Below are 17,574 nucleotides of genomic sequence, written 5' to 3'. Positions count from 1 at the left end.
TTTTCGTTGTTATTCCCGGTTAGGAATAATGTACCAAAGGAAATATGAAGCACAAGTGATCGTTGGAACAATTTTCAGGCCAGGAGCCCGTTTCTCGAAAGGCCCGGAAACTTTTCGGGCCCGGAAAGCCATTTTTAGTTCATCTGTACCTAAAAACGAAGAGGTGTATACGCCTGAAACTTCTTGTGTGAAAAGAACCTCTGTTCATATTAAGAATACGTGAATAAAACAGCTCTGCATTCATAAGCGTCGAGATTTTGTTATGGCTTTCCGGGTGCGAAAACTTTTTCGGGACCTTCGAGAAACGAGCCCCAGGTGATATCGAGGAACGAGTAAGCCCGCGGTATTTTGTGGCCGAAGTTGCTAAGCAACATGACGTCATACTTGCGAATTGTTTGCTGGGGATTTTATCTGACAAATACATGTATAAAGAATCGAAAACTTTTCGAGTACAGTTCGCCAAAGATTTGGCAGTAACAGAGCTTACCTGTCTTTACATGGCAATGTTGACGATAACTCTTAGAGTAAAGCCGACTCGGGCTAGCCTCAACAGTTTTAGTTGTATGAAACATTGTGAAGTACACTTCACCGACTTGACAGACAAACTGCTGGAAGTTACAGAGCCGCAACTTTTGACGAAAAGTGAATGTTAGAGACAATTCTAAAGGCGTAGGGCGTGGGGTCTATGAATTCATATTTCGAAGCCTTTCCTGTTCACAGCCAAACCGAAAAACCATGACGTCAACGGAGTCATGGTAACGAACTAAAACCACTGAACATTGCACTCTGTGTTTTACGTTTGTGACGAAAGCAAGCACAATCTGGTGAAGTTTTCAGTACTGATGTCCTTGGTCAAAGAGAATTATGAGTTTTGGCTGTAGTAGAAAAATTCCTTTTTTACTTGTCGCTCTGGGCTTTTTAATCTGCATTTTCGTTGCAACATCGTCTGCACACGGCCATGGCTCCCATCAGTCCAGCAATGATGAGGAAGTAAAAATCGGTGTATTGCTTCCTATGACGGGCTACTGGCCGATCGGAAAGACTTCAGCATCGGCCATAACCATTACCGTTGATCGGATAAACGAGGATCAAACGCTCCTGCCTGGCTACAATATGACTTTTCTGTGGAACGACTCGATGTATTTGGCCGCGGAAGGGCTGAATCAAGCGGTAGAGTTTCGAATTTCGGGGGTGGATGCTATCATCGGCGATGGCTGCGACATCATTTGTGAGCTGGCCGTGATTTTAGCCGCCTCTTGGAACTTGCCGATGGTTTCGTGGGGCTGTGAGTCGTCTAAACTCTCCGAAAAAAGCATGTACCAAACATTTGCCCGCACCGTGGGGTCGTTCTCGAAAATGGGCGATCTATTCTTGTCGGTGTTTCGCTATTTCAAGTGGAAAAGTATCGGTATTTTAGCATCAACAGAAAGCATATGGCACCTGGCTATGACGAGTTTGATGGAAGTCTTTTTGGAGAATGACATTGATATTCGGTATCTACACACGCTCAGTCCAGGTCACGTACTGGTAACAGAACGAGAAGAATTTAAAAGTACGCTGTTGCTTGCCAAAGAAACCGCACGCAGTAAGTGATAATGATAATTTACCAGCGAAATTTGCGATTGTCTAGATCTTTTGGTACGCCGGTGGCTCTAAAAACGTGCTTGGGCTAAATCTGCAATGACAGCGTCCGGTTCCAAATGGAAATACGAAAAATTAGCCGTCGTCGTTCGGGTTCATCAGACCACGCAGAACTTGGTCATTTCACGTTGCTGTTTTGCAGAGGACGGCAAAGAAATGTACAAAGATTTATAACGCACGTGCACGGCCATTGTTTTGCTCATTAAACCTTTTGTTTGGTGGCGTTCTCGTTGCCGTCCTCAAATGACATAATAGGGAGTTTTAGCAAACCACGACGGCGACGGCGACGGCGACGGCGACGGCGACGGCGACGGCGACGGCGACGGCGACGGCGACGGCGACGAGACCGTCACCAAACAGAAGGTTTAATGAGCAGAACTATGGCTGTGCACGTGCATTACAATTCTTGGTATATTTCTTTGCCGTCTTCTGCAAAACAGCAGCGTGAAATGACCAAGTTCTACGTATTTTGGAAAACGTGAACCGCAATGGCTAATTTTTCTTATATTCTTTTGGAATTAAACGCTGTCGGTGCATGTTTAGCCTAAAAGATGACAATGATGAAGAACCAGAAATTTCAGGTAAAAGAGAATTAAAACATTTAGGACCTCGACAGAATACGGAGCTACAGCATAAAGGTGAATAGGTGATGTTACACGAGCCGATTTTAACGCCGATTTTTAATCCATGTTACTCGAGACTTGCACGAGATTTACACGAGACTTTTGACCCAACTTTGTTGCGGCAACGGTTGGCAACGGTATGTTAATGTCGTTGTTCCTAGCGAAAGTAAGTTAACCGTGGCGACTTGCGATTGAACCAGAGCTATTACTCAAATACAAACAACTCGTGATGGCGTTAATGGGGGAACACTGCCTTGCGTTTGGTTAGCCCATGCGACTTCCGGCGATAGCGTGACAAAACAACCTCACTTATCTCCCCAGCACTACGAGCTGAATGACAGACAGCACGTGCTGGATCGGACAAGAGTATCGGTTAGCAAGCGATGTTCAAAGGCGATGAAAAAACAACAAGCTTGGGGGAAGTCGCTGCGCAGACTTAACCGCCACTGATGCATGCAAGGCAATGCATCCCCCCAAGCCATGGAAGCCGGTGAGAAGCTAGTTCGGCGAGAAACGTTCAACAATGTTAGCCATCCTGGGAGCTACTGACTCTAATGTAGATTGAGGAGTTCTTATATAAAGCTGGTAACAGTCTGAGGACCAGCGACCCATGACTTTAATAAGCCAGTCTGGCAAGCCGGCAGCAGCGGCAACCGACGCAGCACCTATGCGGAAGCTATGGCCCTTGAGACTCTGGTAAGGAAGACCTGCGACCCTCGAACTGTCCCGTAGAAGGTGCGAAACCGCTCCCCGAGTAAGCAAATTACCTGACTGGAAGTAAAATAAGGGACCCTGTTGCGGCCGTGCTAAGAGAAAGTACTCTCGCATAGCCGAGACCGCGCAAAGGGTGGACGAAGTGCGAGCGATGGTGAGAGATTGCCCTCGCCTGTAAACATCTGTTTTTGAAGATTTTAGCTGCACCGTCATGCGCTGCGGGCATGCCAGGGTTGGATGAAAGGCTATACAATCAGTAGAAAGATCAAAAAGCGGTCTAAATTTGCGAACACTGTTGTAGGTAAATTCACTGCATCGCAGGAAGGCGAAAAAGGCTAAATTGAAGGCGGCCCAGATCATGGAGAAATCCCGGGGGCTAAGCCATGATTGCAGAACAGGACGGATTGCCGAGAGAACCTGAGGGGTAACCGGTTGACGGCGAATACGCTGTTCGCCTTGGTAGCGGAGAATACCGCGTAAAACCTTGTGAAGAAGAAGCTTGCCCTTCAGAGGGTCACTGTACCCAGCAGTGATATGGAGGTTGCGAACAGCTGCTAAATAGAGTTTAATTGTGCTATGACGCACCGTTCTAGCGAGATAGGAGGCAAAATAAATAAGAGTACCCTCTGAGGCGGGTAGGACATCCCCGTCTGGACCTAGGAGACGATTCATCAGGCAGAATTGTAAAAAGCGTTTTTCCCCACAGCTGTAGGCTCGATTTGTGTTCTTGGAAAGACCCCAAGAAGCGTAGGTGAGCACTTCCTCTCTCAAAGGGTCATTAGTGAAGGCGGGATGGTACAAGGAATCTGGTCGGCGTCGGGTGCGAGGGCCCAGAAACGCTGCATCTGAAAGCGGGAGAGGGCATCAGCAATCTCATTTGAAACCCCAGGGACATGACGGGCCCGTACAAGAAAATTATGTTCCATGGATAGGAGAACAAGCTTTCTGACCAGTTCCATGATAAGGGGAGCTTTTGAATGCCCCGAATTTATGATAGATACCACTGATTCATTATCACACCAAAACTGCAGACGTTTTCCCTTGAAAAGTGGGTGCCATATAGCGCAGGCAACAACGATGGGGAAGAGTTCTTGCCACTCAATGCTTATACCCCGCTCTCGGTTCAAAAGCATAAGGGGAGGCCAGTGCCCTTGGAACCACTTTCCCTGAAAATAACCGCCGAACCCCACGGAGCCCGCCGCGTCAGTGTAGAGCTCTAGGTCTGGAGTAGGGGTAGTGGTGGACTCAAGAAAAAGGAAGCGCCCGTTCCATTTGGAGAGGAAAACTTTCCACATATCGAGGTCCCTAAAGAACTCCCTGTTAAGCCTGATGTGATGAAAACGACTAGGGACACCCTTAGTTAAATTAATGGCGCGTTGAAGGAAAGTCCTGCCGGGGACTACCACTTTACATGCAAACTGGAGAGTACCAATGAGTGATTGTAACTCAACCAGGCGCACGGAGCGGCGTTTCTTAAAGGATGTCAGCAAGTCATAAGTCCTGGAGAGTTTGTCCTGGGGTAAGCGGGCCTCCATGCGAATGCTATCTAAAACGATCCCCATAAATTCTATTTCTTGGGAGGGGCCTATGGTCTTGGACGCTACTACCGGGGCCCTAAGTGACATGAATACCCGTAAAAGAGTGCTGAAGCTAGTAAGACAAGCTAATCTAGAACTTTCAGCGATGAAGAAGTCGTCCAGGATGTGAATGACCCGCTGGAGACCATAGTTATGTTTTAGGATCCACTCGAGCCCATCGGAGAGCTGATTAAAAATGAACGGGGCACTGCGAAGCCCGAAGGGTAAGTACATGTCCACATAGTATTGAGATTTCCACAAAATACCCAGTAAGTTCCAGTCTTCGGGGTGGATTGGTATAAGGCGAAAGGCTGATTTAAGATCAGTCTTAGCCATAAAGGCTCCCTTTCCCAGGGACTGGAGGATATGAATTGCATCGTCTACCCGAACATAGCTCAGGGAATAGGGATCCTTGGCAATGTGGTCATTTATACTATTTCCCTGTGGGTAGGAGAGGTGATAAATAGTTCGCCAGTCATTTGAGTGTTTTTTAGGAATAACTCCCACTGGATGACACTGGAAATTTGCTAAGGGAGGGGCAGGATAGGGACCGGCTGCCCGTCCTAAGTTCACTTCCTTTTGCAGGTTGGCAGAAACTACATCAGGGTGCTGCGTCGCAGATATAAGGTTGGGGGAAATCCGGGCTGAACGCGGTCACAATAACCAATACGAGCGCCTTCTTTAAGCGTACTTAGCAAATTAAAGACAAAATTACGATCTGGGTGATCGGTTAATTCTAAATCTAAGCGATAAATGTCAATAGGTGAGGATACTAATGGCTTCTGATGACGCCTTTGCTGCTCCACTTTACTTCTTGCTTCGCTCACTGGGTCTGGGGACTCCCGCGTTCCGGGCTTGGCCACTGGATTGTTGCTGAGGGCAGTCTTGGACGGTGTGGCCGTTTGAGTAGCAGCGGCGGCACACGTGCGGGTAGCTGCAGTTTCGGCGCCGGCACCCAGAGGACTTGTTGAAGTCAAAGCACACCGTCTGGGAACGACGCTGTTTTCTGTAGGGGTCAGCGGAAGGACAGACATCTTCAGCGTGATAGGGACTCGAGCAGATACCGCAATGGGGCTTAGCTAGGCCCGAGAAGGTCACCGTCCATAACTCCAGGTCTACTTTGTCCCACTGAAGGGACAAATTGGAAGAGGCACGGCGACGAAATTGCTGGTCGTAGGAAAGCCAAGCAAGACCCTTGAATTTAGTTACCGCGCGACTAATTATCTGCTGGTACTTAATCAGCTCAAGGGCCCGTCTTGGATAGGCAGTTACAATGACCAACATGTACACCATGTAGGCCTCCAGCCACTTCTGAAAAGAGTCTATAACGGGTTTTCTTTTCCTAACCATGGTGACCGGGGAACCCAGGGGACCTGAGGACAAGTCGTCTAAGCGGAGCTGAATTTCAGGGGCCTGGGACTGATACAAGTTGTCGGGTAAGAGTAAGGCAAGATCAACGTACTCACCCCGGAGTATTTTGTCCTCCATATTACGGTCCACTGGCCTCGACAGACCCAAAGGAGACGCCATACCCGAAGCTGCGAGAGTTTGGCTGGAGGGCGTTGGGCTGAAGGCGCTGTTTGTACGAACGGCGTCCAGAGCGCTGTGTACGGACCGGGATACGATGTCCTCAATGGCAGAACGCTGCGCTGGACTGAGGGCGTCTCTTTGATCAGTAGAGTGATTAGTATGGAAGAGATCTTCCTCTGTATCTGACTGCAGCATGTCCTCAATAGAAGACAGCGAGGCGCGGTCGGAGAGGGCGCTGTCCTCCGGAATGCTGAGACGCCGGCCTTGAGTGGCGTCGATTTCACTGGCTGTAGTGGACGGCTGTTGTGTGGATGTTTTGTTCGCCGTATGACGAGTGCGTTGAGGCCGACCAGGTCTTCGTTTAGATTGACTGGCCTTTCCCGTCGATGCTCGCTTGAGCCGGGCGAGGAGTTGCACTTTGGAGCCTGTTATGGGCAAATTCAGCGATTGAAGACGGAGTTTGAGGACCTCGCTGGATAGCTTCGATAGGTCCTCACTTCTGGTAGCGACCCGAGCAGTATTCGACGAGCGGCGAGAGCGAGCCATGGAAGGTTTACAAAAATTAAACGATAGATTTACAATAAGTAATAGCTATGTTGCTTAGACGAACTCAGAATGGACTCCGAACAGTTTTCCGAGCTTTTATACGGAGACGTTCGTCTGCTTGTAAGCCAGTAGAAAAGGCTGTACTACCGAACAGCTTACCCTAACACGTGTAACATCTTAAACATGAATAGTGCTTTAATGCTTTGCACCAATGCTATGGTACGTTATAACGTTCAGAAGATAACAAAGCTACAATGTTTTAGGTTTAGCTACAATAACGCTTACAGTTTGTTGACCTTTGGAATATAACTGCTCAATAGCTCTATAGAAAGTGATGCCGCCATGAACGGCTCATTCAGAACGTACGTCACGCTCCATTAACTATATTTTACTGGCGTGACAGTAAAATCTCATTTAAACGAGACAACTTTAACGCAATATGCAAAATTCGGGCAACAATGTTGCAGATTTTTGAATCGCTTTCAAAAACTTCCAACGTGTTTCCGCAATGAAATGTTGCGTTAAAAGTCGCCCTGTGCCCCATGCTACACGACATCGATTTGTAACGCAATAATGTTGCGTTAAAAATTGGCTCATGTAACATTATCTTAAGCCGAGTACAAGAGTCACTACTTGAAAACTTAATGCAACTGTGTCACGGATTTCAGCCAAATTTAGACATAAGTACATGGCCACTAAATTGAGTGAAATACAAAAATTAACTACTTGAAGCAGTGAAGGAATAATAACACAGCAGATACAGAAAAAGTACGGATGGACAGAAATTGAAAAAGATTAAAACTGATTTGCGATGTCGGTTTTTGAAAAACTGCCGGTTAGGCTGAACAGTTCTCAAAGTTATTCTTGTTTTGTTTGCCACCTTTAATTATAATACCCGGAAGACATTTATTTGTAATGAAGCTATGGTTTTGTCATTTAGATCCGTAGACTTGATTTCTTCGCTACCAATTTAGTTTCATAACGAGTTTTTGGCAAAACTTATTGAAATAGACTAAACTCAGCCGCAACACAGTCCCTCTAACCAAAGCGATTTTAACTAGACTACGTGGTATAAGCTGTCATCATGTGTCTTCCTGTCTTCCTATTACCTCAGCCGAGGGTGAAAATGTTCTTACATGAAGACTCAACCTTTCCCCTTGTGCCTTCGATCATTTAGTCTTTGTCATGCTGTGTTACGGTGGCGACATGCGCGCGCTGATGTTGAACGCGCTCGATCTGGGCATGTTGAATGGCGACTTCGCGTTTCTCACAGTGAACCTGTTGCCGTCCGCCGCCGTCGGAAATAACACGTTTATGGGAAACGACGGGCGCGACGCCGAGGCCGCCTTGGCGTTTCGTGGAATTCTGAGCATCCACGTGCGCGAACCGACCACACCCTTATGGCAATCATTCAAACAGAAAGTGCGGGAGAAGATGAATGCGTCCCCTTTCTATATACAGCTGGATGAAAGTGAACAGGTACGTAGCACGGGGCTATTGCCCCCATTTCTTAAATGTATACAATCGAACCTCCACCTGACTACAACGGCCACTCTTTCTTGTCCCGGCGGCTGTTCACTCTTATTTGGCCTCGCTATAACAGCAACGGCGACTAAAACTCGTCTCAACTGCCAAAATAACCTCTCCACAACAACCAGTTAATCAATGACTGACGAACGGTGTTAACAAAATCCCAGTTTTTTTTATTGTAAAAAGTCACAAAACGTGATCCGTACCGCGCGTCGTTGGTCTCTGTTTCTGTCTTTTCGATACATTTTGATTTATATATGTTAAGATAAGCATAGGGAAATCTCTTTATCACAAGGAGTTATTTGCAAACTAAATTTATGCCAGGTTGATGGCAAAATCAATAAAGACTCGCGCTCAGATCGAAGCGTTAGAAAGAATGACATCTAAGAGGGAGATTAATTCAAATAATAAGGAAGGAAATCTCTGTACTGTTTACCAACAGGTTGAAGTTTATGCTGGTGCTATATATGATGCCATTTATCTGTACGCTAAAGCACTCAATGAAACTCTTGCCGGCGGAGGCAGTAAACGGGACGGCCGAGCGATTGTCAAGAAAATGTTGAACAGAGAGTTTGAAGGTAAGGCAAATAAAGAGCACGCCCTACGGAGGCTGAATAAGAACTCTCGCCCTCCACAAGTACAATTCCAGCCTGGAGTCATATGCGTATGCCGTAAATTTCCGAAATTATCGACCCTCGTTACTTTCGGGATTAGCAGCCATCGGGTCTCGTTAATCTCGGCGGGTTGCTACTCTCAAGGGAATCGTTACTTTCGGGGAGCAAAAAGAAACGTTTCAAAGTTGTTGCGGCTGAGCGCTTTTTTCGCAATAAAAAACGGAAATTCGTAAAACCAGCCCTGAAAACTGAGATGAATTTCTTCGTTCCAGTTTAAATTTATGTTGCTGCGACATGCATGAGGGGCTCTTTATGTGCAGATTGTGTTTTTGGTCGGCAGGAGAGCTAGTAAGCGCACTGGTACGTTTATCTGCTGTATCATTATCTCTGCGCTGGTCGAGTTTTCACTACTTCGCTACTGTTGAACATGGCGCAGAGGTTTCAATTACCATTTGAAGAAATTTCCTGTAAGTACGTTCTGGTTGCTTGATGAAAGTTTTACGGTTTTTGCTTGAAAAAAGCGCAACATGAACGGATGAAACACGAAGTGACATTTTGCACTTCTTGGCATAATTAAGGGATACCTTCCTTTGTTGTAGAGTGCCGTAATTATAATTATCAACTGTAGTACCAGACATAACTTTCCCTTGACTATTGATTAGACATGTAAATATCCTTTTGAACCCTTGTCACGCTATTTTAGGGGTTGGGGGTTGAAGTGGGCTTGCTACTTTGGGGGGGGGGGGGGGTCGTTACTTTCGGAAGTTTACGGTATGTAAATTAAAGAAACTCTGTCACGGCTTTTTGAGTTATTTTGCCCACGTTCAAAATTGACTTTAAATCGAAGGAAACTTGACAATAGTAGTTTCCTAAGATAGAAAAACGCATTAGAGCTAGTAATTAACCAAAGAGGAACCATGATGGTTAAGGATGGAGAAGATTGACACGGATTACAAACAACGAACTTGAAAATTTAGGCTTAACTTTTCAAGATGAACAAATCGTGATGTAGCTCATTTAAGGCGGTGTGAATGTAGATAGAAGTGACCCGCGTTGTTATAACTAGTGTCTTTTTCTTGCTAGGAGCTTCTGGTAAGGTGCGTATAGACAGCTCCGGGGACAGAGAACCTGACTATTCACTCAAGTATTACGTGAATGGCAGTTTTCAAAACATCGCTGATTACAGTCACTCAACCGGAGGCTTCAATCTAAGGGGTAGGTACACTTACGTCACAAGCTCAGTCTTCAAATTCTCCTCACTCTCAGTACACATTTCCTATAACACTCTTGAGAGAATTTGGTTTTTAGTCCAAACTGTTTTCTCCATTCCCATAACTTATAAACTATACGAATGAATTCTGCTATATAGGCCATTGTACAGTTGTGTGCTTAGTTGCCTGGCCCATGAATACAAGCGAAGCTGAAGGTGACCTATCTGCTCTTCTCATTCAATCCATTGCATCCTGAGCAGGCATATACACGTACTTATTGGTCGTGCTCTTTGTACCACTTGTGACGTCGTCAATTTAAATGTCACCAGATATTCTTGGTAAGCAGACAGTAGAGCTAGGATAGATCTATTCGCACAACAGTCGGTTTTGGATATCGACGGCATTCAGACGTAGCAAATTGAAAAACAAGCGAAGGTTATCAGTTTTGGTGCAAAAATGGTTTTAAAATGGCCTGTTATACCTATAATTGATCAAGGTCCCATTTCCAGGCTTTGGCTATAAATTACACCCGGTCCAACTTTTTACGGCAGCCAGACAACAGCTTTATTTGTATTCAGCTAGAAATTAAATGAACTAAACTAAGTTAAAACAAAAACAGTACATCGCTGCCCGAAATAACCTTAATGGGCTAATAAGACTGGGCAGCCATCCTTAGTGATTTAAAGCAATTATTCATTTGGGTCAAATAAGAAGAAAGAATATGAAGCGCAAAAGGTAGCGAGAGTAAAAAGGGCCGAGAGAAAGGAAAGAAAAAGGGCAAGAAAAAACATTCGCAACAGGCAATCGCATGCACCAACTTAAAATATTGTACGTTTTCGTAACTTATCTTCGAAAAATCGATCTTTTTGGTAAGAAAATAGTAGTTTTTTCAGCAAAACTAAGGCCCAGTTAGTGTCATGGCAGCCAAAAAACTGATTTCATGGTTAAAAACGGCATTTTTCTTGTGAAACTTTCGGTTTTAAAGGGTTAAATGCGAACTCGTTAGCATTAGGACAACTTGACTCACAAAACAGAAGCAGTGAAGCCTATCAAAACAAGGTCGCCTCCAGCCTCGTTGCCATTCAAAGGCCAGGTCACTGAGCGGACAACTCCAAAATGGTCTATTTCAACCGTAGACTTTTGTTTCATCTCATTTCCTTTGCAGATGTAAGCGTCATTTGGGCCGGGGGTCGTACCAGTCCACCCTCGGACAAACCTAGATGTGGCTGGGATAAAGAACTGTGTTTGGAGGAGGAAAAGATAGGTGAGATTGTGGCATTCACTCCAAAAGAAACTAAATTTTCTTCCTGTTACACTTTGCTGACGATACTGAGGCAAAGTGTTGTTGAAAACCTAGAACATGTCTCTTACGTTGGCATGGCAACTCATTTTGACGCTCAATACACGTCTTTTTGCTCGCTTGTAGAACCTATCCAAAATTTATGCTAAGTGTTATTCATCAACGTTATTGAATGAACAGAATGCAAACAAAGGAAGTGTTGTGACCCACAAATGCACATTACTATATTCATGATCATGTGTTCTGGTCAGTTGTTCTTTTGTGTTCCAGCCGCACGACTCGTTAACGTGGTTATAGGGGCCTCCACCTCTGGCGTTCTTGTGTTAGCTTTCTTGTTCTTCGTAATTATCAGGTACAGTATTAAAAAGTACTCACATTAAAGCGTGATTAAAGGGGCTAGGTCAAGCTGTGTTACGTAATTTTGTTTAGTTTTGTTCATTATGACCTCTAAACGTCAAATTGGCGGAGCAAAAGTCTTTCATTTGCAAAATCACCGCCACATAACAACTGAGAATGACTTTCCAGCTGTGTAAATGACATTTTGATATAAACTGATATAAATTTTAAAAAAGCTGGGCGGACGTTTTTCAAATTTACCCAAATGCAATGCATTTTAATCCTCTCCAGTTTTGTCCATCCATGTCCCTTCTTGGCTTTCCTGTGTTTTGCTTGAGATCCTTTATAGTTTTAAGCCGTTTTTGTGATATTTTAGCTACTTCTATGACCATTTGATCAGTGCTGAAATTGCCTAAAATTGCGTGACCTAACCCCTTTAAACATTTTATCTGGAAAGGCAGTAGCAAAATGACACATTCTTGTAAGTATGTAAGTATTCAAGTAAGATGACTTATTTTACGTTGCCTAGGAACGTTATGGTAATCTTAAGCTGTGGTACATTAACGTGGAAGTTCATAATTATTTTGACATCCTGAAGACGATTTTGAGAACGAGGGTTTTATCCGTGTCACCTAATCAAATGCAAATCTGTTTGATAACTGGCCCTTTTCCGATAACTTATTTCAGAAAACTCTGTTATGAGACGGATCTGGCTGAAAACATGGCGTGGAAGATCCGGTTTGAAGATATCAAAATGAAAGAACAAGGCGGACAAGAAGAGGATAGGCCACAGCAGCAGGGAATGCTTTCTTTTAAGTTTAACAATCTGATCGGACAGAATCTGGTAAGATAAACCAACTTTATTACATCTTGTTAACGTTGCTTTTGGATTTACCTTTTAAGTAATTTTGATTTCGCTTGAGGGCTTGAACGATCGTGCAGCACTGATACTTCATCCATTATCTTTTCTCACGGTAAAGGCCATTAACTTGTTTCGCTAGTTTGTCACAAGAAGAACGTTTTGCCGCGCTTGGCGCAAGTTGAATCTTATTGCCGCGCTTGGCAGCGAATGAATGTTTTCCCGCGCTTGGCACAGGTTTAACCTTTTCCCGCGCTCGGCACAAGCATAACGTTTTCCCGCCTTCTGCATGGGCTTAAACCTTTCCCTCGCTTGGCACAGGTTTAACTTAAACTTTCCCGCGCTTAGGATAAATTGAACCTTGTAGCCCCGCTTGGCAGCTCTTGAACGTTTTCTCGCCCTTGGCAAAGGTTTAACATTTTTCCGCCCTTGGCACGGAGTTAAAGTTCTTCCGCGCTCGGCACAGGATTAACGTTTTCCAGCGCTTGGTACAGGTTGAACGTTTTCCCGCCGTTGGCACAGGTTAAACGTTTTCCCGCCCTTGCCAAAGGTTTAACGTTTTCCCGCCCTTGGCACGGGGTTAAAGTTTTTCCGCGCTCGGCCCAGGTTTATCGTTTTCCCGCCCTTGCCACAGGTTGAACGTTTTCCCGCCCTTGGCACAGGTTGAACGTTTTCCCGCCTTTGGTACAGGTTGAGTGTTTTCCCGCCCTTGGCACAGGTTTAATGTTTTCCCGCCTTCGACACAGGTTGAACGTTTTCCCACCCTTGGCACAGGTTGAACGTTACAGGTTAAGCGTTTTCCCGCGCCTCCGTCATATTGATTCCTAATTGCCTACTCTTGTTTCAAGCCGACCACTTTAACGCACGTTTTCTATGTTTGCCATTGGATAGAAATGACTATTTTTAAGCTTAACCTGCACGCTTAACCCATACCTATAAAGGAGTGTACTGTTTCTTGTTCCTTCCCCAGTCTGCAGGGCCGTCAAATGCGCTCTCTAATCCCGTACGTCGAAGCGCTGATATATCTTCAACCACATCAGACCATGAGCACAACTCAGAGCACGTGTCTACTAACATCGGGGAGTATCATGTAGGTGTATAACTAGTGTTTAACTATTTTGGGCCCGTATTTGGAAAACATTGGTTCAGAAGAACTTCGCTTTTTGAAACTGAATTATTTTTGAACTCCCTGCTATCTCAAAATCAAATTATTTTTCCTAAAATAAACATTTTATTCAGTTACTATCGGCTTTCTCTAACTCTTGTTATCTCGAATTTCCAACGTTTTTTAATTTCCTTTGAGGGCTCGAGATAGTGGGATTCAAGTGTAGCTTTTATGGTCCGAGCCGAAGGCGAAGTTCATAGAAAAACTTACACAACAGAAACAAAACCAATCTATCTTTTGCACGTTCTGTTTTTGGCGTCAAACCAGCTATCTAATTGACATTACTCAAAAAAGTTTTTCTTAACCAGAAAGCAGTTTTCGTTGAGTTTGTAAAGCGTGTCAAAAAAGCCAAATGGCAATGATCTTCAGAAGCTGCAAACAAATTTTCGGAGACGTTCGCATTTCAATTAGACGATCTTTGTAAATCTTTAGAAACTTGCAGCAAATAATCCGAGACTTCATACTTGTTATTTACTATGAAATAAACGAAATAGTATTTCTCCCTTCGTGTTCAACTCGAGTTAAATATTGGAATAGTAATTTCAAATCTCCGCAGGTAGCCACTGTTGATCAAGTTGTTTGCATAGTCGTTTATGTTTGCATCCAAATAAATTGGTGAATTAATCGAAAAAGCTTTTTAATTTCAGGGGCAAGAAGTGGCCATAAGCCGCCTCAGGAAAAGAAGTGTTCAGCTAACGAGAGAGGTTCTTATAGAACTCAAACAGGTAATCTCTGTAGTAACGAATTAAGATAAGCTCAAAGACGGGGGGATAACAGGAAAATGTGGAATTTGAGAGAGCAGGGACAGCTTAAAACTCCAATTTGTCCTTGCAATTGTAAAGACGTCGTCTGAGCAGATGGCATTTAGCATATCAGCAACGAGAATATCGAGCCACTGCGCTTTCCTGATGCCAGGTAGCATTGGGACGAGAATAGCCAAGTTTCTTCTTTTTCTTTGGGGGGATCAAATTTACGCATGCTCAATACATTAACATAACGTATCCAATCTCGTTCCCAGAGTCTTTGTTCCCCTTGACCAGCGGTCGGAAAACGACAGCTCTGGGAGCAACCATTTCGGGCGTGCGCCATAGATGCAGACTGCGCAGTCAAACCGGATGGGTAGAATTCGGTTATTTCAAAATGGTTGCTGCCAGAGCTCTCGTTTTCCGATTGCTGGTCAAGGGGAACGAAGACTCAGGGAACGAGATTGTAACGTATCATAATGTAAGTATTAGATTCGACGCGGCAGAAATTCGACGTTTCAATCGGTGTCGCATTTCTGTCGGATAATGCGACAAGACCAGTCGAACGGGCGGCAGAAATGCGGCAACCGATTCAGTGGTCGAATTTCTGTCGAATTTAATTCGTTGAATTGAATTCTATACGGCAGAAATGCGACTAACCTGGCCTTAGCAGACAAAGGCATTACTGCAACGTCAATTAAAATGAATATTAATAAAACCTTGATTATATAATTATTATTTTGCAAAGGTTCGGGATCTGAGCCACGAGAATTTCAACCCTTTCATTGGAGCGTGTATCGAGTCACCACACATTCTGCTCGTGTGGTCTTACTGCAAGAAGAGAAGCCTCCAGGTTTGTAATCTCTATGTGTGTTCGCACAAGCTGGTTACCCATTACGCAGACGCTCTTTGCGCTCGTCATGCAATCCTCCTCCGTTCGTAAGGAACGAGGATTGCATGACGAGCCCATAGAGCTTCTGCGTAGGAAGTTAGTTACTTTGTTTGTCTGTTAGTAAAAACGTGTTCCTTTTATACCAGCATATATGTCCGCATGGGTTTGATGTAGACTGCGAGTAGTCCCTCTTTCGCTTAGTCCGTCGTGCGGGACGCGAAAGAAAACCGCGAGAAAAAAATGGCAGCGCGAGCTCCTAGAGACCAGGAAGAACGCCCACTTGATTCCACGGGGCCATGTTTACCTCGCAGCTCGACGGACTAAGCGAAAGAGGGACCACGCGTTGTCTAGGTTTGATACCAATACGTATCTAAGTACAAGTTCATTACTCATGAATGTTACCTTAAGGTTTTGTTACCCTTATGCGCGCTTGGTTTATACCCACTTACGTTGCTTTGTGTTTATATTGTTCGTTTATTCGCATGCTACCCTGTGATCAGGCTCAGCGCGTGCAACTGAAAAGAGAGGAAAGACATCTCCCTTCATACTTTTTCCCCACGATGAGCCTGCTCGCAGACTACGGTCAAGAACGGAAATAATGGCCCAAAATAAGGGGTTGTATTGACCAGGCATGAGGTGAAGATGGTAGCGGATCCTGGCCAAGTTCTTTTTTGTACGTTTATATGTCGAGGTCTTGAAATACGTAAAAAATAACCTGCCTGACCGAACAAGCTTGACCCAAAAGGATTTATCATATGGCATTAAGAACATTATTTTCTTGCTGGAAAGAGGTCATTCCGAGTGGGTTTCCTCTTACCCGCTCAGATAGCCAGTCACAGCGCAGGGGGAAAATTTAACGCACTTTTTTCGCCATTTCCGCGCTTCAACGCTAGCGCCCGAAATGAAATATATAGTAGCTTTTGTTCACCGTATCCAGGTGAAGAATAAATAGATACGCAGGTTTTAATCCCTCCAACCCTACCTCTTGTAGTCAAATGCCAGTGAAGCAAAAAAATCAACTAAAGGTAAAAGAAAATTCAACGTGGAAAACTGTTGACACTCAGTCTAAGCAATACAATCAATCAATCAATCAAACTTTATTTAGAGAGGGTTTACACTAAATATAATACAACTAATTAACTTGTGGCCCCCTTAGCTAACTACATCAACCTGAATTTGAAGAAAAAATAAATGAAGCTAAATAGCTGCCTGAGCGAATTCGGAAAGTTGGCGTCTTGGGCGTTCGCCCTTCCATCGTCAAGGCAAAACAGCCATAATAACTGGATCTTGCTACCATAAAGGAAGGGGCAACGCTCGAAGTTTCAACTTTATATAGTGTTAGTATGTAGCTAGAGCAGTTACTTAACTTTCATCAACTTTTCTCCATATGCAAGCTTCAAGTACCACTTTAATTTAGTCGAACTATTTATAAAGCTAACTGTTAACCTTTACTGGTAAACAACAAATTAGATTTTAAATTCCACTGGTCTTAATCTTACGCATGGTGTTCGACAAAGATTTAAATATGCTGTTTATACTCTTTCCATTTCTTAGGTTAATTCGGCACACTTCATGTTTGATAAAATTTCAAATTGCAGCTATTTGTAAAGCTCTTTAACCTGGTAAAAAAGCCCTGATATATGAAAATACTAACAAAACCTAGATATCCTGTATAAAGTTTGTTCAGAACTGTAACAACGACGGAGAGAATGCATGTTGTTTCTTAAAAATCCTACTTTCTTCAGGTTACGTCAACAATTACTACTGAGTGTCAGCGTGTTTTGGTTTTGTCTTCTTTTTTCTCACGAACAATTTTTACAAATTTAACAAGTCTCCTTGGTAAAACACTAGGTTTTTTAGTCAAGCCTCAGTCTAGTATTACAGTGGTTATTTTTCCTCGCAGAGAAGATCCAGAACAGTTCCTATCAGCTAGCATCGAAAAGTGCGATACCAAAATAACATTGCGCACTAAGGTTTTCCAGTTTAAACAGTTATTTGAGTCCAATACTCATTTCCGATTAACTCTCAAATCTTCTTTTGCTAAAAAAAAAAAAAAAAATCTGGTAACCTCTAGACAAATCATTGGATACTTGCAAGGGAAGCAACGGCTTGTTCTAAAAAAGTGAATATTTAACAAAACTTCAGGGCCAGGTTGTTCGAAAGCCGGTTTACTGTAACCCAGGTTTAAAGGTTAACCGAAGTATTCATTTTTCTTTTATAAAAATGTTTTTCACTGCTTATGTTTCGTGTAGATTGAGATTATTCAAACTCAAATCTGAAGAACAAGCAATAA

The 17,574-nt window shown here is 43.9% G+C and overlaps 2 protein-coding genes across 2 annotated transcripts in view; one reads left to right on the top strand and one right to left on the bottom strand.

The window, feature by feature from the left end:
• The first annotated feature begins 137 nt into the window (after positions 1-137).
• The window catches only part of LOC110064876 (atrial natriuretic peptide receptor 2-like), a 40,997-nt gene continuing 23,560 nt past the window's right edge, over positions 138-17,574 (top strand). The window contains exons 1-10 of the mRNA XM_089288028.1: positions 138-1,585; positions 7,809-8,110; positions 8,604-8,739; positions 9,859-9,990; positions 11,152-11,250; positions 11,557-11,638; positions 12,310-12,466; positions 13,452-13,571; positions 14,294-14,371; positions 15,138-15,242. Coding sequence (XP_089144154.1) covers positions 865-1,585; positions 7,809-8,110; positions 8,604-8,739; positions 9,859-9,990; positions 11,152-11,250; positions 11,557-11,638; positions 12,310-12,466; positions 13,452-13,571; positions 14,294-14,371; positions 15,138-15,242 — 1,932 coding nt within the window. The 5' untranslated portion in view covers positions 138-864. The remainder of the gene's footprint in view (positions 1,586-7,808; positions 8,111-8,603; positions 8,740-9,858; positions 9,991-11,151; positions 11,251-11,556; positions 11,639-12,309; positions 12,467-13,451; positions 13,572-14,293; positions 14,372-15,137; positions 15,243-17,574) is intronic.
• On the bottom strand, positions 3,808-7,045 carry LOC149113194 (uncharacterized). Its single transcript, XM_089288030.1, has 2 exons — positions 6,022-7,045; positions 3,808-5,561 (listed from the first exon to the last, which is right to left on the bottom strand). The coding sequence occupies exons 1-2, from the start codon at positions 6,629-6,631 to the stop codon at positions 5,152-5,154; spliced, it is 1,020 nt and encodes a 339-aa protein (XP_089144156.1). The 5' UTR covers positions 6,632-7,045; the 3' UTR covers positions 3,808-5,151.

This window comes from Orbicella faveolata, unplaced genomic scaffold (assembly GCF_042242905.1).
Source record: "Orbicella faveolata isolate gen_17 unplaced genomic scaffold, um_ofav_v1 contig_15, whole genome shotgun sequence".
NCBI classification, from domain to species: Eukaryota; Metazoa; Cnidaria; class Anthozoa; order Scleractinia; family Merulinidae; genus Orbicella; species Orbicella faveolata.
This window is presented reverse-complemented; position numbering and strand designations above follow the sequence as displayed.